The 26,603-nt window shown below is 43.3% G+C and overlaps 2 protein-coding genes across 3 annotated transcripts; one reads left to right on the forward strand and one right to left on the reverse strand.

Moving 5' to 3' along the window:
* The first annotated feature begins 794 nt into the window (after window positions 1-794).
* On the forward strand, window positions 795-10,170 carry chadlb (chondroadherin-like b). 2 transcript variants are annotated; one of them, XM_080454661.1, is made up of 11 exons: window positions 795-890; window positions 3,049-3,222; window positions 3,680-3,874; window positions 4,183-4,338; window positions 4,496-4,641; window positions 4,804-5,085; window positions 5,688-5,913; window positions 7,445-7,718; window positions 8,185-8,597; window positions 8,857-9,023; window positions 9,355-10,170. In XM_080454661.1, the coding sequence occupies exons 2-11, from the start codon at window positions 3,049-3,051 to the stop codon at window positions 9,647-9,649; spliced, it is 2,328 nt and encodes a 775-aa protein (XP_080310787.1). In that variant the 5' UTR covers window positions 795-890; the 3' UTR covers window positions 9,650-10,170. The 2 variants fall into 2 exon arrangements, with proteins under 2 accessions (XP_080310787.1, XP_080310786.1); XM_080454660.1 differs by lacking the exon at window positions 795-890 and adding an exon at window positions 1,929-2,053.
* Window positions 10,171-10,298: 128 nt separating this feature from the next.
* Window positions 10,299-24,985, reverse strand: l3mbtl2 (L3MBTL histone methyl-lysine binding protein 2). The gene is made up of 18 exons (XM_080454659.1): window positions 24,943-24,985; window positions 23,819-24,298; window positions 22,998-23,097; window positions 22,546-22,679; window positions 21,937-22,009; window positions 20,780-20,847; window positions 20,014-20,131; window positions 19,695-19,829; window positions 18,923-19,011; window positions 18,532-18,781; window positions 17,683-17,750; window positions 17,445-17,549; window positions 17,194-17,341; window positions 15,700-15,782; window positions 15,384-15,612; window positions 14,366-14,434; window positions 12,798-12,980; window positions 10,299-11,952 (listed from the first exon to the last, which is right to left on the reverse strand). Exons 2-18 carry the CDS (start codon window positions 24,194-24,196, stop codon window positions 10,967-10,969), a joined length of 3,216 nt encoding a protein of 1,071 aa, XP_080310785.1. The 5' UTR covers window positions 24,197-24,298; window positions 24,943-24,985; the 3' UTR covers window positions 10,299-10,966.
* Between the last annotated feature and the right edge of the window lie 1,618 nt (window positions 24,986-26,603).

Genomic DNA, 26,603 nt, shown 5'->3' on the forward strand with positions numbered 1-26,603 from the left:
TTTTGGGCCCCCAAGAACCAAAGGTGAGAACCACAGCCTATAGAACCAATGCCAACCATCTCTCATATTGTTCATGTATGTTTTAGAATATAGGGAAAATAGGAAATGAAAAGGAATATACTTTTGAAATCTGAATATTAATCTAGCCTACTTCTATGAATGAAAACATTGGATAGGATTGCATGTAGCTAAGACTACAACACTATTATGACATTGGCTGCAGTAGTAGTAGCCTACCATTTCTTTCTTTGTATACATCATTGACACCTGTGAGTGCATAAAAGATACTGCTAATCATATGTTGTTTCTTCAAATCAGTGGTTGATAATATTAACCAACGATGTTTAATTGTTATAGCAGTGTAGTATAGTTTCCCAAACAGTGGGTCGGGACCCAATTGTGGTTCGTGGACCGATTTTTGTGGGTCGCGAGTAAATATCACCCTTTTTTCATACATTAAAAAAGAAATTCAAACAATTTTTCATAAATAAAATTAAAACAACTAAAAGAAATTCCACAAATTAAACTTTTAAGGGGAAGTGAAAATAGCCGATCTACAAGCTCGTGAGCTTGCAGATCTGCTATTTTCACTAGTTTGGTTTCTGGGGAGACATCAACTTTCTCTTTGGGGTAACGGGCTAAAAGGTTTGGGAACCACTGTTATGTAGATGGCATTTTATGTCATGACTCGGTCCGTGTCATTCTTGGAACTCGGCAGAAGTGAGGAGAAAGACGGGGGGTCGGGCAGGCTGAATGGAAGGGATAAGCTGAGTTTGTTTTAGATGGGGGACAACCAGGGGAAGAGCATCGGAGGGAGACCAGAGACCGTGAGAGAATCTACGGACAAGTAGCAAACAGCTGGAGAACAGAACAACCGACACCGGGGCAAAGTGAGTGCTTCACCGCGTAAATTAGAATGAATTTAGGCCGATCTTTGTGTATATATAGGCCTAGATCTAGAAGTTTGATGCTAAACTGTGTGCATGTAACCGAAATGACAGATAACTGGATTTATATATTATAGGGGGCAGGTCAAAAGTGCGCAAATTATTTTATTGTATTTGAAAAGTATAGGCTACGCTTTTAACAGCCTACACTTAAAACCTAAAGAGGATAATAACACAATAAAGTCCAGGACTACTACACTTAAAACCTAAAGAGGATAATAACACAATAAAGTGCAGGACTAAGACGACTTATTTGTTTCCATTGTGGCCCACTCCTCATACAACAAACACGCGATCGTTTCTCTGATATATTTCACGCACCACATTTGCATTCGGCAATTCATTGATTGAATACTTTTTGCAAACTTTCACAGAAAAAGTACAGTTCTATACAAGGTCTGCTAAAGGGATTAAACCCCAAGAAAGCACTATGGCTTGTTTACATTGGGGTCCTGTGTGATGTGTATTCAATTCATCGAAATGGGGAATGGGGGGGGGGGCATTTCTGGTGATAGGCTTGGACTTTTTACAGGGGCCAGTTCCGAATTGCAGCCATCTGTAAAAAGCTCTTTTAGAGTGGTTTTGAAGGAGAGTTTAAGGATTCACACTTTTGGCAGGGCGTTCCACATTTTGGTGCCATAGCAGTAGAACGAATTCAACCCCTTGTTTGAGCCTGGGTTGAATCTACTGGGTTTGAACGCATGTAATGCGAATTATGGCAGGTAATTTACAAGCTAGTCACTTATCATTCCTGGGGTTTATTTACAGGACACTGCAGTAGTCGCTACTCCGGATGGTGCCCGACACGAATACACTGCGCGTCTTTGTGCGCGCACAGCGTGCCAGCTCCACTGCGGTCTGACTGTTTGGTCCCCCGAGGGACACTGACACACGGGCTTAGCCCGAGGAAATTCCACCGTCTCCAGTTTCTTTGCCTCTTTCTAACCTTTCCTTCTCTGATCGTCGCTCAGGCGTCCGAGGTATTATCCAAAAAAATAGCAAAAAGGACGAACGGATCTAGAAATATGAGCATTTGTTGAGTTTTATCTTGGAAAGGGTTGATTGGATCGATTCGACTTTTCATCTGGGATCTTTTCAGTGTTCAGGTAATGACAGGAACATGAATGAATATAAAAACAACTTTAGATTAACGTGTTTATAGTTTTACGTGAGTGGAGGGTTAACTTGTGTTGGTCTTGTCCCTCTCGGCCCATGTATCACTCTCATATTTAATAGGAGTTTGACCATAACGATGCATGCATTTTGAAGCAGCCTAGAGTGCAGAACTGAAGCTTTTTCATTCGTCAGACTAGCCTACTAACTAATGTGGCCATAATGCATTCCATTGAAGACTATGGCAGCATTGGCAGCGCAATCTGGCCAAAATCGTAATCCCTAAAATAAAATCTGGGATTTGTGTTGAGATTTCCTTTTTTCCTTTTTGAATCAGATTATGGTTTAGAGGAGCATAAAATGTATCCTAATACACAGTGATAGGCACCTTGCACCTTACACAGTCCTATACCGTGTAAACTAAGTAGGCTACATTTACTCAAGTACTGTAGGCTACTTAAGTACAGTTTTGAGGTATTTTTACTTTACTGGAGTATTTCCAATTTTCAGTAGTACTACTACTTTTACGTCTACTCCACTACATCCCAGAGGCAAATATTGTACTTTTTACTCCACTACAATTATTTGAAAACTTTAGTTAATAGTTACTTTATAGATTTTGATTATTATTACAAAACATAAAGTAACCACTTCAGCCATATACATTTTGGCCATTTGAAAATACCAGATTTACAAGCTCGCAATGATCTATTTTCAAAAGATTTTTATACATTTGAAAACTTGTGAAATGGCACATTCTGCATAATGCGTGGAATTCCTGACTTTTACTTGTAGCAGAGTATTTCTACATTGCAGTATTGATACTTTTACTTAAGTAAAAAATGTGAGTACCTTTTCCACCACTAACAGTACTGTATACAAAGGATACATAGTGGAGAATTAAGACATAAGATGCAGTGACTCACTCGTCTTAATTGTCAATAGGAGCGAGCTTGATTCCTGTTTGTGAATGGGTTTTTCCTCTCAGATGTATTCCAAGGTCTCTCTCGACGCCCTCTACTGGCCGCTGCTAGCTCTGCTCCTCTTTGTGCCCGGAGCGCACCTGGCCAAATGCCCCAAGCAGTGCGTCTGCGACCCCATCCAGCTCACCGTCACCTGCGTCAACAAAAACCTGACCGAAGTTCCTCCAACAATAGATGAGGTTATGGTTCATTTGATCATTTTGCATATTTTCATCTCTGTGTGTGGAAGGCAACTTTTGAATTCCAGTGTTGAAAAGATATTGATAAAGAACTTCAAATATGTGGTGATTTGTTTTCTTCAGACTCGATGCAATTGTTCAAAGTAATGCTTGGTTTAAAATATTCCACCACTCTATTTCTTTCTTTGAAGGAAAATGGACCTCTCCTTTCTCCTTATTTTTACTCTCAGAGTTAAATTAACACTCAGGATTTTACAGTGTGAGCAGTCGATTCCCCCTTTACTAAGTTTTCCCCTAGTTATGAATATTGCATGCAGAGAGAGAGAGAGAGAGAGAGAGAGCATAGTGTAGAATCAAGTGGTGGTTCTGGCAGGATTTGACCCTAGACTAGGAAGCACTTATGGTTCCAGAACTGCAGCAGGGTTAACCAATATACTAATCTGTCTGTTGCTAATAGATCACTGTAAAGCTGGATCTGAGGGGCAATGACATCAAGGAGCTTCCCACGGGGGCATTTAAACACACCCCCTACCTGACTCACCTGACCTTGCAACGCTGCAACATACGCACTGTGAAGGAAGGAGCCTTCCGCAGCCTGGGACGCCTGGTCTTTCTCAACTTGGCCAATAACAACATAGAGATCCTCTACCAGGTTGGATAAATAAAAACCTTTTCTTTCTCTCTCCCCTCAATCTCTCTCTCTCTGAGCGCCTCTGGGTGAGACCTGCTCCATCTCTCTATTTTTAAAGTTGACTATTCCTACAAGATGCACTGTTCTGGCAATTGTCCTCACTTTGTGATACCTTCCATAGTGTTTTAGGTATTTCTGCTACATTATATCCTAAACAATGGAGATTGACAGGAGCTACAAGTGGTGGTGGCTGGTGGGAGACATGCTGGTCCTGAGTGGGATTCAAGCCACTAATCATATTAATGGCTCTTTGTTTCTGTGGTGTGCAGGAATCGTTTGATGGCCTGTCGTCCCTGAAGCAGCTGATGATCGATCGAAACCGCGTGGAGGAGATCAAGGCTGGAGCTTTCTCTCAGCTGGGCTTTCTCAACCTGCTTTCCCTCACACACAACCAGCTGGTCTATATACCCAACATGGCCTTCCAGGTTCTCTCACACATACACCTACAAGCACAAATGTACACACAATACGTACATAGATGCAGTTCATGCACATACTAGAAAGATGGAGACAGAGAGTCAAAGAGAACAGACTATTTACCAATAATAATTACATGACATTTATTGCAAATACTTCTTCCAGGGCATGCAGAACATCAAGTGGCTGCGTCTCAGCCACAACTCTCTGAACTACCTGGACATAGAGGCCTTCGCTGGTCTCTTCACACTGACCAGACTCAGTCTGGACCACAATGAGCTGCAGTTCTTCCCTACAGAGACCATGACCAGGTACGCTGCTGTGCGGCCAAGCCTGGGCTGAGTACATATCAGTCATTTCACCAGGACAGGGCACTGTAAAATTGGCACGCCTAAATTAGGCCTTACATTTTCCTCAGTTTGTTCTTGTTGACTGTTTTTTAAAGCTCTCCTCCTTCCTCTCTTGTCATCCAGACTACCAGAGGTCACTCGTCTGGACATGAGCTACAACCCTATGACCTACCTGGGGGAGGAGGTGGTGTCCATGGCCAAGCTCACTCACCTCTTCCTGGACCACATGTCCCTCCAGGACCTGGCCAGCTCGGCCGTAGCCACGTCTCCCCGCCTCACCCACCTGGATATCAGCCACAACCAGCTGCGCGTGGTTCAGCCGTTCTCCGCCGGATCACCCAAGCTGGCGCGCCTCAACCTGGCCGGCAACCCCATCTACTGCAACTGCTACCTGCGCCCTCTCAGGTGGGATTCTGTGACACGTTGTCATGGGTCGCTAACGAGCGGAATTGTGTTCTTCAACCTGTTGTCCCTATTTTGGGCATGTTTTCTAAAAATATTCACGAATATTCGAAAGATAGCGCAAATCGATGATGTACATGTCCACAAAGCGTCAAAGTGGTTAATGTGTTTTGATCCGAGTTCTGTTGTAAAACAACTTTCTAAAAACAGAGTTTACAAAGTGTAAACAAAAATAATCACACCATTCATCGAACCATTCAGTGACACTGACAAATGGAGGCATTGGCTGTGTCTTTTTACAGTGTGGCTCTGCAGGAGTCTAGTGTCTATGTGAGGGTTGTTCTGTCCGTCTGTCTTTCTGTCTGTGTGTCTGGAGATACTCTCTCAAACCCCTGGACTAAGCAGTGTCAAATTTATTGTGCACACTGCCAGTAGTTCACAGAAGTAGTTCTTTATTTTTTTACATTATGTTTTATACACCTTTATAATGGAAGTCAATGGAGCTCTGATCGGGGTGAAACCTTGCCCACATTTGGAGGCCACACCGTTCCCATGCACATCCCAAGATCCACATGATTAGATTTTTTCCCTCAACCCGCCCATAGGGAGTGGGCTATCGGTGGTAAGGTGAAGCTGATTGGGGCATGCGGAGGACCGAGCCATTTGTCCGGAGAAAGCATAGAGTCCCTCTACCCTGGAGACCTACGCTGCCAGAGCCAGGAGGCCATGTTGAAGGCAGAGTTTGAGGAGGCTCAGGCCACCAGGATCATGCCCCCGCCTACCCAAGAGCCCGAAAACAAGGTCAAGTGTCCCGCCAACTGTGCCTGTGAGGTAAGTGTTCTACAGTAACAATACAGAAGTTAATTGGTTATTCTACAGTTCCTGCACTAATGTCGCAATATATAAATAAAGTAAGAATGGAAGTAAATCTATTAAAATAATATATGCTGTGTACATACTGTGTACTTTGAGAGCAAATAAGGGTTATAGGTTGTGGAGTGTTTCTGAAGACAGTGAGACCCTGTCCACACGTATACAGATATTTAGCAAAATAAACATTTCCCTCTATGTTTGGGCTTCTCATCCACATGCAAAGTGCATTTTAGGTCACCTTCTAAAGTGGAGATTTTGTGGTTTCTATGTATCCGTGTGTGGACATGTATCCGTGTGCGAAACGATGACACCTCAATGTGCGCATAGCCGCATACCCATTGTTGCTTTGCGTACTGAGCATGGGTCTAACAACAATATCACCATATATCACGCAACACTAAGCAGCATTTCCACGTCGTCATCTGTCCACACATAAGAATCACATTTTGCTGTTCGCCATACCAGATTTGTCTTTTGTCGAACAAAGTTTGTGTGGACAGAATTTTTATTTTTAAATGGAGGAGGAAAATATATATCTGTATATGTGTGGACAGGGCCTCTCTGGGTAAGAGAGGAACAGGATTATTGTGTATAATACTGTGTACCTTCGGGGTGCAACGTTTTGAGCTTGTAGATCTATTTTTGAAAATGTAAATGTAAATGTAGAAGAAAATGTATATCATCGTCACAGTACAATATTATCATCACAATGTTGATATTGAGGTATTTGGACAATAGTATCGTGATATCGTGATAAAAAAAGTATGAGGATGAGATGAAGTGCGTGCGTGCCTGCGTGCGTGTGTGCGCGCAGGAGTACTAAATAGGGATGAAAATTGCACCTAGGCTGACAGAGGTCCATCAAATATGCCTTGGTGTATAAGCACTCTCGTGTTTCAACGGCCATGTTCAAACTGTGCAATAATGAAATTGATGCCTTTTCAAATGTTAAAGCTAATACACCAGATTTTAGAAGTGGGTTGTACATTCGACCACAGCCTGGAAGAGGCATTCCTTACCAAGGTGCTAAAGTACCAATGCCTTAAGGATGCTTACTGTATCCGTGATCTGTATGCTAAAACCCTTATTGAGTTTCCCAAGTTTGAGCATCTACTTTTGTTTGTGTTCAAGAATTTCTTGTTAAATGTGAACGCAAATAATTGCAGGAGGTGCAGGAGTACCAAATAGGGATGAAAATTCCACCCATCCCACTAGGCTGACAGAGGTCCATCAAATATGCCTTGGTTTACAGATTCTGATCCCCAGTACATGGCAGTGTCACAATATTTGCTGTGGTACTGAAGTGGTTCCCATGCGGGATTCCGTGGGCCTTGTTCTCTCAGTCTGTGAGTAGTTGCGTTTGCACCTGGGCTGAACAGTGTGTCTAATACTGTTTTCTCTACCTGCCTGTCCACTCTTCTTCTCCTCCATCCTTTTCACATTTCCCTCCCAATCTCTCTCTCTCTGCTCCTTCTGCCTCTTCCCCCAGGGTGAGACGCACCATTCGTCCTGCGAAAACCGCGGCCACACCAAGGTGCCGCGTGGCTTCTCTCCCAGCACGCGACTCCTGGATCTGCGCAGCAACCACTTCCACTATCTGTCCAGCAACAGCTTCCCCGGCCTCGCGCAGGTGGTGTCGCTGCATCTACAGCGTTGCAAGATCGTGGAGGTGGAGGGCGGAGCCTTCAGTGGCATGAAGGGGCTGGTCTACCTGTATCTGTCAGAGAATGACCTCACCTCCCTCAGCCCTGATGCCTTCAAAGGTAATTCCAAATGAGTGGATGAATAGATGGATAGATAGATCAATATTTATCAATGTCAATATTGATTGATACATAGATAGATATGTTTCACAAACACAATCTGTTCACTTCACTGGCTCCCCATCACCTTCAGGACTGAATACAAGACCTCCCTTCTGACACATCAGTGCACCCCCTCCCCCTCAAAGAACTTCTCAAACCACAACCCTCCACTTGAAACCTTCCCTCGTCCAACACCAACCTTCTCTTTGCCCCATGACCAAGCTCCGCACCATGGGTGACAGGGCTTTTGCTTAGCCTTTCTTTCTTAGGTCTTTAACTCTATGCCTTAATTAGTTTTTGATCAACTTTTTACCCCAAGAAGGGTCTTGTTTTTAGTTTTTGTCTTGCCTTTGTTATTTTTAAACCCTGTAGCACTTTGTGATTGGTAAAGTGCGTTATCATTTGTATTATTATTAATCCCCAGGTCTCCCCCAGCTGACCTACCTCCACCTGGAGAAGAATCGCTTCACCAGCTTCCCAAAGGGAGCCTTCAACCTGCTACCCGGCCTGCTCGCCCTCCACCTGGAGAACAACGCCGTTACAAGGCTGGAGGCCGGGGCCCTGGCCGGCGCCGAGGGCCTGAGGGGCCTCTACCTCACCGGGAATGCTATCGGCACGGTGGCCACCAGGGCTTTGGACCAGGCCACCGACCTCGACACGCTCCACCTGGGAGGGAACAAGCTGAAAGAGCTGCCGACGGAGGCTCTGGGTAAAGCAGGGAACCTTGGGGACCTGAGGCTGTCGGGGAACCCCATCCGCTGGGTGGGGGCCGATGCTTTCCTGCCATTAGCTGGATCGCTGAAGGAGCTGTATCTGAACAACATGGGGTTGGAGAAGGTGAGTGGACCATGTTTGGATGTGCTTCTCAAATAGTGTGAAGATTCAGCACAGTTTCTCAACCCATTAAAACCGGGAACGCATCTGTCATTTTAGATTTCTTTGGCTATTAAAAAATAGCAGATATACAAGCTCATAGGCCGGCATGATCCAAAACCCAATGTAGAATTTTCCAAAATCTGTGGCAGAAGTCATTTCTGCAATGGCCAACAAACATCTTTCCTGTAGCATGCTGTACCATTTCCCTCTGCCACCTCAGATGTCTAAGGATGCCCTGGCAGGGCTGGGTCCCAGTCTGAGGAGCCTCTTCCTCGAAGGCAACCAGCTAGAGGAGATACCCGACCTACACCCCCTGACCTCTCTGGAGGTCATCAACCTGGCTGAAAACCCCCTGCTCTGTGACTGCCCCCTGCTGCCACTACGCATGTAAGACACACACAGGCATGAGTGTAGGAAGATATATAATAGTGAAACAATTTTATTTCCTCCAGATCACTCACTGTGGTATAAAATACTAAAGATGTTAGATATTCTTTATATATATATTTTAATACATAGATATTTTACACGCGCGGCCGCACACACACACACACACACACACACACACACACACCCCCTGTGTATGTCTGGTTATATTTTAGTCAATATTAGAATACTTTTTTAGACTCATGTCAGTATAGAAAATATAGTATACAATATAGATAATGTTAACTTTTAAACAATTCTTATTGTTGGAACAATGTATGTTTTATTCCAGGTGGATTGAGAAAGTCAACCTGAAGGTGCGCGCCACCTGTGCTAACCCTCCTGAGCTCCGAGGTCGCAGGGTCAAGGATGTCCACATCTTCAAGGCCTGTCCTGGGGGTGAGAGCCTCCCCTCCGCCCCGGTCCTGCCTGCCCCAAAGATCTCCAAGGCGCCCAAGTCCACCAAAACTAAGCCAGCACATCTTAATGGCCCTCATCACACCAAAATGCTCAAAGCGAAAGCCAAGCCTCGCAAGAGTCACACCCCGGTCACCAAGAAACCAGCAAAGAGAAGCAAGACAGCTTGAAACTGCCTTTGTGGGGGGGATGAGCGGGCACCCTCTGGGTTCTGTACTGACGATCAATGAACTGTGCACAGCTCAGCATGAGATAAGTTTCATTCACACATTGAGCTCTGCTTTTTATTACATTTCTGCTGTTAAACCCACCATCCAAGAATACTTTAATGAACACATTTATGCCTCTTTAAAAGGCAAACAAAAGTCACTGATAGGCATTCTCTTTGTCTCATCAGTACTAGAGGTGTGGGGGAGAGGGGGGAGTATAAAAAACTATTCATCCAGATCAGGTATTTTGGACATCTTTTACAATGATGCACTGCTCTACCTTCGTACAATTAGCCATGCAGTTACAGCTGAGAGATCTTGGACCTTGCCAAAGAGGCAAAGAGATAATAAGAGGTAATAGAAGTCCAATCCACCAGCTTATAGTTGTTTAGAAGTACTTCTCATTTTGATGAACCAAATGGTCTCTTATATTACTGTTTAGGCATTTATAGGATTTTTTTTTACCGTTCTGAGGCATCTACAGCTTCAGGCTAACTTACCTTAACCACTACCACCATGACTGTCTCTATGGATAGCCTCTACTTCTACAGAAAGTATAACATTTACTGGTTTTGTGAATGTCATTTCAAGCATCTTTCAAATCAACAGCTTTGGTACAGTATTTTAATCAACGGTTATTAATCTACCAATCATACCGTGATGTAAAAGAACAAGAAGGAATAAACATAATACAACAGAAGAATGTCAGTAGTGTCCTTACATTTAAGATCTATACCCTTTTAAACCTTGTGTTCAGATGTTAATGTGTTTATGCCACATGCATTATTCTGTCTTTTTAAAATTCAGAATCCCATGATAATGGAAAAGATAATAGTGTAGCAGTTAGAGCACACGCCTTTCGTGCGGATGGTTGTGGGTTCGAACCCTGCCTGGGGTCGACATCAGCAAGGGCATGCGGTCACAACGGGTTTCTAACGCCAAATCAATCAGATCTGAGCCAAGTCTCCTGAGGAGGCGCATCTGATGCCTGTCCTGAACGGCAGTCTCCAGAGGTAAAAACAGATACAACCAAGAGAATAGCTGAAGGCAATTACAGCAGTTATTTGATCCAAAATGCTGTGTCCCACTTTTGAAAAAGTAGGGAAAAAGTAGAGTACTGGTCCATACACAGGGAAAAATGTCATATTGCCATCATTAGCCGCCAATCCCAATATGATACAAAATGCTAATATCAGCCTGATATATCAGTGTTTTTTGTAACACACTGTCCATTGTTACAATTGTTCAGGGACAAGAAGTGTCCAAGCTGCTGAAATGTCAGTGTTCCATTGGTTCCGCTTCCTGCTCTGCCTGGTTCTTTGCGTCGTTTACATCCCCCTGGTTCTGCTCTAACAAGTCTGTCCCGCTCTTGTCTGTCGCATGACCATGTCTGCCTTCTAATGATTCACTGTGGTGGGCCTCTCTTCCCTTGCTCTCTTCCCTACCCTGTTCCGTCACATGAACATCCTTTACTCTCTGCTCTCTGTCCGCCACACTTTGCTGTGCAGTCTGCTCCACATCTGCTGAGGTCTCCTGGTCGTTACTTTGCCCTTCCACCCGCTCAGTACCGTCCCCTCCCTCCCCTGCGTCCAATGTCTTTTCCACAGGGCTCTGGATGCTCCTGGTCTCCACTTCTTCGTCCAACTTCTTGTACTGCTCTGTCAACTTGTCCGTCCTGCTCTCATCTGTCGCGTATCCCTCTCTGCCATCCAATATTCCCCTTTGGACCTCGCTCTCCTCCCGTCCCTGCTCTGTCATATGAACATCCTCCACTCTCTGCTCTCTCTCTGCCACACTTTGCTCTGCAGTCGGCTCCACATTTTCTCTGGTCTCCCGGTCGTCTCTTTGCACTTCCGGCCTCTCCGTACTGTCCCCTCCATCCCCTGCGTCCAACATCTTTTCCGTGGGGCTCGGGATACTTCTGGACTCCCCTTCTTGGTCCAACTTCTGTCTCTGCTTTAAGTTGATGCTCTCCTCATTTCCGCTCAGCTCTTCATCGCTCTCGTTTGCCGTCTCCTCAGTCGTCGAGCACGCTCTTCCTCCCGCTGAGTCCCTAGCCTTCCTGTCACACTCTTCCTTCATTTGGCCACCCGCCTTTCCTGCCGTTCCCTGTTCCATTGCCTCGTATTCCCTTGTCTTGGTCTGTGCCTCCGCCTGGCTCTCCTGCTTCACAGTGGCCAGAGGGAGTGGAGCGACGGGAATGTACGAAGCAGAGATGGGGCACTCCACCTCCAACTCCTCCACCTTCACCTGCACAGCAACGACTAGAGAGACGGGATGGGAGAGGTGGTTTCAGTAAATGACTAAAACTGTGCATTTAATATCGCTGTCTGGCAGTCGAATATTCTTTATAGAACAAACAACCCATTAGAATATATTCGAATATATCTATTTGTAATGGCTTACACTTTTTGTTTAAATAACATTGAGGCATACTGAGAAATGAAGTGAGTTTTACCCTGAGGGACAACTCCAAATATGTTTTTTACATGGCTTCTTTGGTCGAGTCTGGGTGTAAACTGTCTTGTCTGGCATCTTTATCAAAAGGATCGCCTGTTTTAGCTTGACCTATATTGTCAGTTTGCCTCAATTAAAGTGAGGTGTGATTCCCTAGTGTGCATTCAGTGCAGCTTTCTATTGGGTTTGTCTCTGCTGTGCGGTGAGCAAGGGAGGGGCATAACTTGAAGCTAGCAAGTAATCTGCAAACAGATGACTATGATTTTAGTTATTCTTTATTGTTTTAATTCAAATCTGAATTTTTACAGTCAAATATTCCTTTATTTTTTATATTGAAATATATATTTGAATATGGAATATTCGTTGACAGCCCTAATAGGGACACCAGGTTGAAAGTGATTACATCTGTCTGTGGGTTTTATAAATGTTTGACCAATAAAAAGATTGTTTCTAAAGAGCTTTCGACTAAATAACAATTTTGGATCCATTGGAACACAGGTTCTTTTTTACATTTCCTGAAAAGTAACCGTTTTGGACATACAAGGTTCGTCTCCGACAGCGACGATATGGACAAAGAAAAATAACATTTGAGACGAACACCTGAATTTGTACTCCACAAAAACACTGTTGTTAACAGTTTCATTCTACTTACTCTCCTGCTCTTCTGGCTCTGTCTTGGGTACAACCAGGCCGGGTTCTGGAGGTGCAGATGGGCCAACGAGCCCCAGGGGACCATTGGGGCCGACGACACTGGAATGCTGGAGGTCTGGAGTCTGGCGCGAACTGTGATCCTCGTCGGACTGTTGTTCAACGCGGTTTCTCTTCCTCCCTCTCTCTTGAGTGGCGGAACAAGACAAGTAGAGAGACATTAGTCATTCATTCATTGAGGGGGAGGAGTAGCCTTTCTATTCTTTCACATCATCATCATCAGGATTCCGAGGCATTTCAAGGGAGATATAACCGCCCTACCTGGACCTCGGTCTGTTCCATGACCTCCTTCCAGCTGGGTGTGAAAACCTCCCTGGGGAGGCATCCTTACTAGATGCCCAAACCACCTCAACTGGCTCCTTTCTACATAAAGGAGCAGCGGCTCTACTCAGAGTCTCTCCTTCTCACTCTCCGTCTCACCTTATCCCAGGGAACAACATTAACATCAACCAACGGCGTGTAGATTTTCTCTTAGGCTGATAAATTACAGAAACTTAACCAGCCACTCTGATGTGTTAACACATTGGGTGCCAGAGGTTTATTAAAATATTATACTTTGAGTGCCAGGACTTTTTAAACATTTTGAACCTTTTTCAAGTAGTCACAAAATATTTTCAGTGATCACCGTCCTCACGGTGATCCCCTCATTACACACATACAGGTCTCGTACAATCGGGGGGAAAAAATTTAAAACATTTGGAAATCCATTCCATAGTTGCAGCCAGTTGAAAATAGTTAAATTAACATTGTAAAAAAAAAAAGTGCACAGGAGCCGAGATACAGGTTTTTGAAGTCATAAGTTAACCAGGAGGTGGATTGGAGTCTAAATCTTGTAGGAGTGATATTTCCTGTTGCTGTGAAGAAAAGAAAAAAAAAAAAAAAAAAAATAATAATAAATTTTTTTTTTTTTCTTCCAAAAAACGTATATATACGGTTTTGGCACTCAACGTTAGTATGCGCAAAACCGTATATATACGGTTTTGGCACCCAATGTGTTAAGAAATTAGGAGCCAATTTTTTTATTGAAAAAATAAATAGCTTCCGTTCTGTGATTCTGTCTAAAGCGCCACTTTTATAGAGTCTGCCTTCAGTCCACTAACATTATGCCAATATATATATTATAATATTTAAGTTATTTATAATAGTTATTGAAAACAATGACCAGGAATGAATCTGCCTGGCTGGTAGACTTTTAAACCTACTAGCCACTTTGACGGGTAAGCCAAAACGTTACGTTTGTTCCCTGCTCACCCTCAAGGGAGATGCCAGCCAACCTCTTGAGAAAACCCATTTCAGCCGCTTGTATCCGCAATCTTGTTCTTTTGGTTATGACCCACATAGAAAATAAGTAGGAACGAAGATTGACCAATAGATCGAGAGCTTTGCCTTCTGGCTCAGCTCTCTTATAATTATGATCTCTACTGTTGTCTAATATCTGTGCACACTACAACAGTGCAGTACACTACAGCAAGTCACAGAGGACCAAAGTGTTTTTGAGGCGGAAGAACTTACTCTTTCCCTTTCCCTTATACACGTAAGCCTTTGGTTTCTTGGGGCGCACTGTCTGGTTCTCTGCTGCGTCTTGGAGAGGGAACAAAGAATCTGTCAGTTTTAAATAGAAAAAAGATTATGTTGACAACACCATAGGGCAGAGGGTCGGGATATTGTAGTTCTCCATCTCTGGAAAGTTGAAACTCAATGTTATCTTCCCTATTGGTTGCCTCAATGTGGTTTAACTACCACAATGAAGGCCTCCGGTGGTTCTGTGGTAGTATGAGCTGTGTTTTATGATAACACCATAATGTCATTCATAGAGGGCTGGGTGATTTCTAATGATTGAGAAATGGGTGAGTTTCTAGGTTCAACACCCACGCCAACCATTAGCCCTGCTCACTTATTTGAACTCACTCAGTGTCAGCTAAACTCAACAATGTAAAAATATAAAATAGTTTATTCTATCAGATTATTATTTATTATATATAATAATCTCTATATAAGACTTTTTGGGGGCTTTTTGCCTTTATTGATAGATTACAGTAGGCTGACAGGAAATGGGGGGAGAGATGGGGGGGTGACACACAGCAAAGGTCGTTGTGATCGGGAGTCGAACCCGTGACACGCTGTCAGGCAGGATTACCATGCTAGGTGCCCAGATGGTTACGCTAACCGTCCGGGCCAAACTATCAGATCTTGCGTATTGGTGTTCGAGACAGCGATCAGATTTCGTCCAGGGAATCTCAGCCACACCAGCCCAGAACTTATAGCACTTATAGTATGTGGTACACACAGTATTACGTTTTTTGTTTTGTTTTCTAAATGTATGTATCATTATGTATTCTGTAATTGTGGATCCACTTGAATTGAATTTCAACACACATTACTGCATGTGGGCTTTAGAGTAAAGGCCTCTGTATTAACAGAGGTAACTGTGTGCTTTGTTAATACAGGGTACATCAGACCCTTGTTATAGTGTTAGTAAGTTCTGTACATCAGAAGAACCTCTATATTGGTAAAGAGTAAAGACCCTTACCGATAGGCGGTTGGAGCTGGTAGCCGGTGACATCACACCAGCCAACAGGGTAGATGTCTGGGGACTGGTGGTCCACCCACTGGTCAAACTCCTCCTCCCAGCCATCAAAGTGAATGAGAAGCAGGCGACCCACACAGCGCCTCACAGTGGCCACACACACCAACCGCGGCTCCATGAGGTCAGACGCCTCCAGTTTCATGTTGGGGGAGAAGCCATGTCCTGGGTAGTCCTGAAGATACAATCAGATAATAATAATTAATAATAATAATTAGGATGTTTTTTAGGACAATTACTGGTTAGGACAATCTCAACTTACAGTGTTGAAGAGCCGTGGTGGTGCAGCTTTTTCTCTGGTTTCCTTCAAGTATTTTTCCCAGGTGAATGTCTGAGAGTCATAATCTGGTGGCAGAAGGAGAAACACCAAATTGTCGAAACCCCCTTGAATTTTTCGGTATATTCACAGAAGTAACTTCTGCTTGATGTAGATGACATTGAGGACGGATGCCATGCACTACAGGTCTTGGATTGAGCTAGGACCATCAGAAGACCACCACAAAAATCTACTAACGATTATTTTTACAGCGTGGCTCCTACATGTAGAAGGCGAGACATACCCATTCCTGAAAATTGGGACATAATTGTTTAAAGACAATTGATGTCAACTCCATAAGATGGCATATTTGAGTTGACAAAATTTTATATTTTTTCAACAGCACAGTCATAGTGAGAGTAGACAATTATTTTTTTTCAACGTTGCTCAGAGTTCTCTTAATGCTAATAAATCTACACATTTTAAACCATATTTTTTATTTAGTTTTGATTTAGAAGGACTTGCGGAGTTGACATACGGTTGAGACACATCTACACTATTTAATCCATTTATCACAAGTAAGACGCGTGAACGCTGGAAGCGAACGCAGCGCGAAAATATTGTGTGTGTGTGTGTGTGTGTGTGTGTGTGTGTGTGTGTGTGTGTGTGGCAGGCTGGTGTGCATTGTCTAAATTCCTGCACTCTGGCGCACTCTGGAGGCTGCTTACAGGCAGTGCACGCATGTGAGTCACATGGGGGCCTGAGCCAATGAGAGCATGAACACAGACAGAATTACAGACAGACACACACACACACACACACACACAACCTGAGCAGGGTGACATAGTAAGCTCCACTTGGTCCTCCTTCCGCGTTCGCAAAAAAATAGAAACCTTACATTAGCTTCAGCAGCTTTCCTGTCTATTTTGTTAAATGCTTTTAACAAAAATAAAAATTGTTTGTTGTGAATCCTTACACGGGTGTTTTCTAGCAGATTGCAAGTAAAAAATTAATAATAAAAAAAGGAAACCAGACCAAAACATTGTATAAATCATATGTAATTCAATATATTTTCACCCAACATTTTTTTTTTAATGAGTTTAATGAGTTAATTAGTAATAATTTAAAATGTTTTGGTAGGACATGATATGTCCCAATTCTCAAGGGTGCTTAGGAGGTGTGTGTGGGTGTGTGTGTGTGTGTGTGTGTGTGTGTGTGTGTGTGTGTGTGTGTAGGTCTAATCTCACAAATAACTGGACAGATCAGCAAATTTGTTGTGCACGCTGCCAATAGCCCAAGGAAGTAAATCCCCAATTATATTATTTGGTGAATACTTTTTACAGTTTGTGAATTCATAATCTCAGATCCACCGTCCCTCCGTATTTGGGCAAGACTGACATGACCAATATGATGTCAGAGATTCAGATGGAAGTCACGCCAAGACGCCTTTATTACACCCTGTCTTGTTTGTTTAAGTGGAGAGAGAATAAGAGGATGTACCTGGAGGTACTGTGAGGGGGATGTTGTTCTTCAGGCAGAAGCCAATGGGCAGGATGGCATGAGAGGAGGCGTGGTAACAAAATTTGTCACCACCGTTTTCTGGATCAGCACCATCAATGCTAACCATCAGATATCCGTCCAACAACACCTGAGAGACAGAGATGGAGGATGGACAAGGAGGACAAGAGTGTCACAACTCACACAATCAAGCCAATGCAAGGCAAATAATGGGGGGGGGGGGGCTCTTTTACCTTGTGTACAGAAGCCACACAGATGTTAACTAGGTTGAGGGGGTCTATAGCCTCTAGTTTCATTCCCTCCTCAAAGAATCCTCCTGCCATGTACACCATCCTGGGCTGTGGATCAGAGACATTACAAGGAGTCATCCTGTGACCTTTTCTTTATGAAAACTAACACCTGCTTTATACTTAGTTGTGTGACGCAATGCGCAACAACTTAATCATGCATCAGTGAGAATCTTCACTTTACCCTTTTAAACAGCATGAATAAAGTGTCTGGATGAGCCTTCCGAGACAGACCACTGGTTTCTCTCTTAGCTGGAAGATAAAAAATAAAATGCCATGATATGACGATGCAGGGTTGGATAGGGGTTGAATTGCTGCATGTACTATCAATAAAGGCAGAATTCTTAAAAAGAAATATATATATATACTGTATATGGTTAGTTGTAGAAAAGTGTACTGAGTACTGATCAATGTCACTTGAAAACAGTATGCCTCAAATTCCCTTCGTCTTTATTCTCTCCATTTAATTTTCCCTAGTATTGAAACATTTGTACTTCTTTTATTTTTTTTACTTAAGAGCTACTACACACAGCAAGACATTTTCCACGATTGTGCTGATCAATCATAGTGTGAAAACCACAACGATATTATGACAGACGATTTCAAGAAAGAGTGTGAAATGCATAACGATCTGATGACTCCCTGACGACTTTAAAAGTCAGACAGTGAGTAGGCTGCACCAACGCTCCTGATTTCGTGTATAGAGGGGCGGGTGTATAGAGGCGCAGAGAGACTGCGCCTGATCCCATTGGTTCACCGATCTGTCCGTCAACCCCCGCCCCGTTAACACAACATTACGAGCGACGCCCACGGCACTCTGGTTGGTTGGGGAAATGAAACCCTTCCTATACCGGGTACACCGACACGTTCCTCCAGGCTTTTATTTTTTAGCAAAACTAAACAATAAAAGTCTGGAGATCGAGGCTAGACAGTGAGTATCTCGCTGCCTTAAGTAATTTGCTCACTCTTGGTCTCACTGTCTGTCTTGTCAACCCTACCCTACCCTCCCCTCCCAGGGCGTATGGCTTCATACCTGGGGATTTAATGGTGTGTCCCACTTTATTGGACCAGGTAATCGGGTGGAGGAGGGGGCTCCACATGTGGCACCAGAAATCTGGGATGACTTTATCTGGTCCATCAGGATTTGAGTCCTCATACAGCAGCCGAAGGCGCCCCCCGATCACCTTGTCCACCACGGCCACTCGTGTCCGAGACACGTGCTTGTTGTCGACCACTTCCACCCGCAAGCCTGGCTTGAATGAGCACTTCATGCTCTCTGCTAACTGGAGGGATAAGGGTATTGTTGCACTCATGTAGAAATGACCAGCCTATACTGATAGTTTATGAACTAGTTTCACACTGAGAGACAAATTTCACTTTGACCAACGGATGGCAATACATTCTACATCTACCTCATGCCCTACCTTGATGTAGAAGTCGACAGGTAGAGTGTTGGCCCCAACCAGTTTCCTCATCAGATACTCCTTCCAATCAGGGATGAACTGCTGCACATCTATAAAGACATTTTCATTTCTTTTCAGAATTCATTGCTCGTTTCAAAGTGATTCCCCACCTACATATGTTTTTTATCCTATTAAAACCATTTAATGTCTTCACTTTAAAAGGTTTTCACACTACGTAAATGTATTAAACAAAGGCATGTGTGATGACTATTTAAGTTCTGTGTAGCATCTCAGCTTCACCTCTGTCAATCTGACCACAAAAATATCTATATATATCCACAATAATTAATCTATAGCCAGTATTCATGTTAGAATATGCTGGCTAAAGGGGCAAATACACATACACTACGAACAGTGGGGGGTTCCGTACAGCAGTTGTCGAAAGTTGTTGCCCCTCAAAAGGTTCCGATTCTCTGTTAAAACTGACACACTTCACGCACATGTCGGTTTCTGAATTTCCGTCAGGCGCAAACAAATCACTCAACTCCATATATGGGCACAAAAGGGGGCATGCACATACATGGGCATATACTGAAGACATCAGAGATCTCCATATATGGGCATAAAAGGGACAAGGACTGATAGATACAGAGATCTACATACTGTATATGAACATATCAGCATGTCCATATATGGGCATATATGTCCATATATGGCCAGATCAGTCGGATTGGTGGTGCGATGTAGATGGGAGGGCCACGCAGCGGCCTGCATTCTAGATGTGAATACTCACCTTGAGGTGGAACCAGCAACTTGCTGGTCATTGCGCACCAGCCGATTGGGTACAATTCCCCTGAACCGAGGTTGCACCAGAAATCATGGCTGCTGTCGTATTCAAAGCCTTCATACCTTAACAGAGCTTTGTATCCTGGAGACAAGGACAGAGAGGTAGGCCATGGTGACACCAAGAATTATTACATTTCCATGGAATGGAAAGGATCAGAAAAAAGTAGTTACCACAGGTTTACGACGACATGATGTAAACAGTCACTTCCAGACATGAGAAGTGCTACTTTGCCACGCACCAACACATACAGGTGTACAGTACAGACCTGCTAACTGAATGATAGTGGCGATCCAGTAGACTTTACTGGGCAGGACTGCGTTGGTGTTCAACACCTCCACCTTCATCCCTACAGTGATGTCATCCCACTGGGCACACAGGGGAGCCTGCAGGAAGGGGAAGAGTCAAAGAAAAACCCTTTTAGTCAGGAATATTGGCTGTGTAAAGTAGTGGTAAAGTGGTAAAGTAGCTGCCCATCACCGCAGAGGGTTGTGGGTTCAAATCCATTGTTGAGCATCCTGCTTTGTCGAGCGTCTGTACGAACACACTCCCTGTCAGCAGGGAGTGTTGAGTGGGAGTAGGACGTGCGTTTATACAAACTACGGCGGTGCTTGGCCAAGACCCGCCCTTAGAAACACCCCGCCTGCCTCTGATTGACCGCTTCCAGCCTGTACACACACACACACACACACACACACACACACACACACACACACGCGAGCACTGGTCTTTACCGTGTGTGAACATGAACGAACGGGTGTGGCGAAAAAATGCGGGGTTTATGAAATCATGCAAGCCCGCATATTTTGCGCAGAAATATGCGATTATTGAGCACCAACGTTGCCTTGCATGATTTCATAAACCCCGCATTTCTCTACATAAAGTTTATAAAGTCATCGCCTCACCCGGCCGTTTCGTGAAAAAACAGTCTGAAAGTGGCCAATCAGAGGCGGCCAAGGGCGGGCCTTGGCAAAGCACCGCAGCAATGGCTAAAAAAAAGGAGTATAAAGAACCTCCTCCTAGTCCCAACTCACGTGTCTGAAGCAGGAGACAGAAGCAGCCAGAGATGTTTCCCTGTCCAGGTAGGAGCCCCAATCAAAGCCTGAGGTTAGAATAGAAAAATTGTTTCTTGTCATTATACAGGAATTAAACCAACGAATCATACAGTCAACAATCAACAGATAAGGTTGTCTAATGTTCAAAATAAAGATTTCATTCATTCATTCAAGGTTAAGCAACCCAATACCATAGTAAGACCTCATGAAGCTATACTACAGAGAACAGAGCACAGTCAGTCAGAGAAGATGGGATTAAATATGCATACTAGTGTATTGAATAAACTCAAGTGTTTCGGGGGTGCTTGGTGGATGGATCAGTGTCAGTTAGTACAGTACACTGAACATACTCCTTGTGAGTTGTGAGGACCCGGGGTTCGAATCTAACACCCATCTTTTTTTATATATATTTATTTTAGGGTTTTTATGCCTTTATTGACAGACACAGTAGGCTGACAGGAAATGGAGAGAGATGGGGAGTGACATGCAGCAAAGGCCGTCGGGATCAGGACTCGAACCCACGATGCGCTGTCAGGCTACACTGAGCCCAATCTGGGAACCCATCGTCAAAATTGAATTTGACCGACCAAGAGAATGTTGATAACAGGATGTTCGCCCGTTTGGTCCACCCTCAGCCCTACTCTTCCGGTGGGGGTGCCTATGGTTTCATTCCCACTAACAGCATTTCTCCCACGGAACACCAACAACATTTCTCCCACGGAACATGGATCGTTTTGGTTATAAGCCCACTTGTTTCTATAATGGAAGAACAAGTTAAAATGTTACTAACTTTCCGTGGTGTTGTCAGCTCCGAGGACCCCATTGTTGAATGAGTTTGGGTTTGTTTCCAGTGGGAACACATTAGAAAGCGAGTGCACAGATGTAAATCCCACCCACTACATTTGATTGGGTAAAGCAAAGGCCCGCCCACTTGTAGGCCAACAGTCACACGTTCTGAATGGCCCTCCCGACAGATGCAGTAGCGCAGCTCCGTCTGGGGATCGGCAAGTTTGGGACACTAGCGTACGCGACCTTGCTAAATATGATACATCACGGAGATTGATTCACATCAATCGATCCATGAGACGCTTTAAGTCAAAATTTTTGGTAATGTTTGTGCATGTGTGTGTTCTCACCACCCGGTCCAGAGGTAGGAGGAGCCTTGGCCACCTTGCTCAGCACTATTGCTTTCTTTGATGGGGGCTTTCCCTTGGGAGACAAAGGCACTTAATGAGTTCTAATTAATGAGCTTGTACATCTGCTATTTTCACTATTTTTAATAATCATATATTCAATCATAATTGAGGCAAAAGTTTGAAACAATTGTGATATCGATTTGAAGTTTTCCTGACATTGCTATTTTGGGCATGTAATAAAAAATGTTTTTTTAAGATTTTTGAAAATGGCCAATCTACAAGCTTTGCAGGTAGCTAGTATAAAATAGGGATTAGGGAAGTAGTTAATGAGACAGAGGGGAAGTTGAGAGGGAGGGGAAAAGTATGGGAAGGAACCACTTATTGAATATATTATTATATTGAAACTTTTGAAATATATTGAAAGAACTTTAATAGATAAATATTTAGTAATTGAATATATTATTGGTTCATTATCCCAGTTGAGAACATCTTGGAGATAGAAAGTCAAGAGTGTCAACGTTATCATTAAATTCATTGATTTATAAATCATCCATTTCTCTCCCCCTCCATTACTTGTGATTACCTGAATCATATCTCCATTTCTCTTACCTGTAGACGTGCTAGTACGGAGGACTTCTTAGAATTGGAGGAATAGGAGCGCGAGCAGGAGACATTGCAGAAGCGTTTGGTCTTGGAGAAGAATGTACCAGTGGTCCCACTGGTACCACACATCTCGCACACAGCTGGAGAACAAAAAGAATGGTAGAACCAAGAATTTACCATATTCACACAGCAGCCATTTTGCTCTTACATCATACCCGATTACCCGTCGACAAGCACACGTTATCAATGTTATAATACGGCAAACAAACAGGAGAAGGGCGCACACCAGTATTGCTGAGGTGCTGCTGACCTTGGTGCAGATGTCTAAAAGTGAAGAAAAGGCTGCACACTCATAGCCACGATGTAAAATAATTTAACGATAGACAACGTTTCGCCCTGGAATGGTCTTCTTCAGGGAATCATTGTTATAATACAACATGTTGTCATTTGCTCCTTACCTGGTCTGTCTTCCTTGACCTTTTTTCGAGAAAAAAAAACCCTTCCTTCCTTGTAGACTTCCTCACCACCTAGCTCAGTCTCCTCCAACTCATCATCTGTCTGTTGAGAGAAAAACATATATACAAGTGTAAACATAAACAAGAGTGTGAGGAATGCTAGAGTCTATACAGGCCGATTTTGAGCGCACATGCACCAAAAAAATCGAATGCAACTAAAAATTGTCATTGGTTGCACCAGTGCACCTTACATTTACCAGGTCTGTGTGTGTGTGTGTGTGTGTGTGTGTGTGTGTGTGTGTGTGAGAGAGTGAGGGGGTGCATCTAAATGATATGCTGGTGCACCTACATATGACAAAGTTAGGCGCACCAGTGCAACCAACTATAAAGTGAGTCTGGAGCCCTGCTAGTGCAATGTGTTATTTTGTTAAGGAGAGTGTGCAGTTGTTTTAGGGTTTGATCTAAAAAAATATATATATATTATTATTAACGGTGACAGTAGGAAAGCTGAGAGGAAGACAGTGTAGGAGAGCCAGGGGATTACAAGCCTATGCGGAACAAGGCACAACTGGCACAACGGTGAACAGCACAAATGAAGCACTATTGGCTATTGCCCTGAATTAAAATCCTGTCCAGATTACATGTCCAGACTCTTTATTATTGTATGTCCCCTTCACAGCCAACTATCTGGCTCAGTAAAATACTACGCATCAGAAAGGTTCCCCATCCTCCTTTAAAATAAAAGGACAGACTAATATATCGAACACTGCAGCCCCAATTTCAAAATAAGTATTTATCACACAATCTCTGAAACAATGACTTACTGGGGGATTGGATTCTGTCTTGCCCAATGCTATGAGCTTTCTTTGGATGGGAGGCAGGCACTCGATGCAGCCCACTCCATTACAGGTGAAGCAGGTGGGTCGGATGAACACTGTTGGTACAGCCCCGGGCTTCAGCTTCAAGTTCCCGGAAGCAATCACTGATTTGAGCATGCTATAGGGCTGCTTCAAATCAAAGTACTCCCTGCCAAAATGATCACTGCACAGGTGAGACCTGGGGGTGGCGGTCCAGTGGCTGCGAGTCCGCTGCACCTGTTTCTCCCATTTTCGCAACTCCTCAGGATCTTTGGGGAATTTGTACAGAGTAACACCATCTTCCACCGTTTTTCCACAGCCATAAGCCACACAGTGGTAGGGCATTGTGTCTTCTGTGGCCAAGTGAGTTGATGTTGGATCCAACAGTCATACACCCTCTCTTCTTCACAACTCTTATGCGTCATACAGCGTTGCTTGTTCTTGGTTCTGTAAGGAACAATGTTGATATTATGTTATAACAAACCAGGTCACTCTTGAGAATGGGACCTCGCAGGACATGTCTCAATGGGATTACCTGTACACATAAGTGTGTGTGTATGTGTGTACATACATACATACATACATACATACATACATACATACATACATACATACATACATACATACATACATACATACATACATACATACATACATACATACATACATACATACATACGGATGACAATGATGGCAGAGTTCATTCGTCCTTTGAAAGAACCAGAATAAAAATGAGACAGACAATGCTGGGAAAAAAATCACTCATTCCCAATCCCAGCCTTTTCTCATCTCCGAGGAGGCATTAGGATGAGCACACTTCATAACCAATATTAACATCAGAATTTGTGCAACCTAAGTGATATTCTTTTCACGTTTGTAAACTTTGCTGGCTGATCAAAACAAACAGTCAAGCTAGCTCGCTAGCACACGTGCAAGCTAAATGGGCAAAAGCGTAGTAACTTTATGCATGTTTTTTCCACACAATTATGTATGTTTCAAGTGTGTCTTGAGATGTTTAATACATGCATAAATACATGGTCTGTACTACAGTATTATGTTATCATATTTATAGTAGTAGTTTAGTCACCTACCCGCCACCTGAATGTTGTTTTTACGCGCAAGGAATGCTGGGACTTGAAGTTCGTATCCAATGAAAATCATCGGTGACTCCAAGCCAGCGTTACCAGGTTCTGAGAGAGAAACAAGCAACCAGGTCTATAAAAACAAGCCCAAAAGAGCCCTTCGCCCTAAATTAAAGACATAAATTGGCTATTTGAAAATAGCCGATCTACAAGCTCACGGAGCTTGTTGTAGGTTGGCTATTTTCAAAACAATCTTGAAAACAATTTGACATTTTAACAACACAAATCTTGTATGGGGTCTCACTATCTGGTATAAAAATGTTTTCAGATTGATTGATGTACTTTATTTAGTAAGACATGAGAATAACAGTACATGGAAGTACAAATTCACAATACAAGGTCTACTAAACTGGAAGACTCATTAAGCACTGAGCTTGTTTAAGATGAGATCCCCATGCACACAAATCATGATATGGGTCTGGGGCTCGTAAAGCCTGGATTAAAAATGTCTTGTTGTCTTGTTGAAAGAGAAAGAAAACAGTGTAAGGGGAAACTTACACTTTTAATTGAGTAAACATGTTTATTACTTTTTTTCACCACTGCTTTTCGGCACCCGACCCGACACCGTCGTATGAAGCATAAATAACAAATAAGGCATAATGACAGTTTAAGAGAATGGTTTTAGCTAATATTCTCTTCTTAGATTGAAAGAAGGCAGTCAAAAACATCACGTTCACTTTATTTGTGAAATTGTAACATCACATGTTTGTTTACAGTTGTAAAAGAGTGGGAGAAAAAATATTTGTATAATAAATAATAATAGAGGTAAAACAAACATTAAAGAACAGTCGCTTAAAATAAAAGGACATGGCAACACTGCTCCGGGCAAGTCAACAGGACCAATGAGCATGAGTCACGACCCTATGGTCACGACCAATCTTTTTTCAAGCAAACAGTGATTTATTTTGTATTTTACATTTTATTAAGGGTTCGAGGCCTATCAGGCTCGAAGCCTTATTGCATTCCTTGACTTTCGTGTTCTTCCGCCGTTTTTGCAGTTCTGGCCTAACCGTGCATACGCTTTTTACGAAATTCGGCAATATGGTAGAGGGCTATGCCAAACGGCATAGCTATGCCAAAGGGTGGCGCTATAGCACTCAATTGAAAATGCCAACTTGAACAGGTACAACTCATGCCCTGTTTGACCTACAGCCATGAGACTTCAATACACACATGCGTCTCTTCATGCCTAACAACTTTCACACTCTGACTTTTGACCTCTGACCTTTAGATCTCCCACCATTTTGAATTATATGTAAAACAGTAAAAATCTATCTCCTCCTGGGATCTTTGAGCAATCTGCACGAAACATTTTACGCATGAGCTTTGGACCTATGCCGACAAACTGGGGAAGCGGATTTTCCATAAGTGAAAAAATGAAGCTTTTATGAGCCAATGAATATTGCGGTTTTATGAAAATTATTCGTTTGCCCCTAACACATACATGCAGACTCACATTTGTTTGAAACTTTGCAGTAATGTAGAGGGTCATTCCAAGTATCACTGAAACCAATCTTACTCCAATTGGTCAAAGGGGGGCGCTATAGCAATGTTTTGAAAATGCAAACTTTAAACAGGCAAAAGTCATGCCTTGTTTGGCCGACAGCCCT

Source organism: Gymnoscopelus braueri (genome assembly GCF_963280865.1).
Source record: "Gymnoscopelus braueri genome assembly, chromosome: 17".
Lineage (NCBI taxonomy): Eukaryota > Metazoa > Chordata > Actinopteri > Myctophiformes > Myctophidae > Gymnoscopelus > Gymnoscopelus braueri.

Coding starts and splice junctions, on each gene's coding strand:
- chadlb (XM_080454661.1), top strand. CDS start 3,049: ATGTATTCCAAGGTCTCTCTCGACGCCCTCTACTGGCCGCTGCTAGCT. Junction 3,223..3,679: donor TTCCTCCAACAATAGATGAG/GTTATGGTTCAT, acceptor TGTTGCTAATAG/ATCACTGTAAAGCTGGATCT. Junction 3,875..4,182: donor ACATAGAGATCCTCTACCAG/GTTGGATAAATA, acceptor TGTGGTGTGCAG/GAATCGTTTGATGGCCTGTC.
- l3mbtl2 (XM_080454659.1), bottom strand. CDS start 24,196: ATGCCCTACCACTGTGTGGCTTATGGCTGTGGAAAAACGGTGGAAGAT. Junction 17,342..17,444: donor GTGTGGCTTCTGTACACAAG/GTAAAAGAGCCC, acceptor TCTGTCTCTCAG/GTGTTGTTGGACGGATATCT. Junction 14,435..15,383: donor CCAGCTCCAACCGCCTATCG/GTAAGGGTCTTT, acceptor TCCCTCTCCAAG/ACGCAGCAGAGAACCAGACA.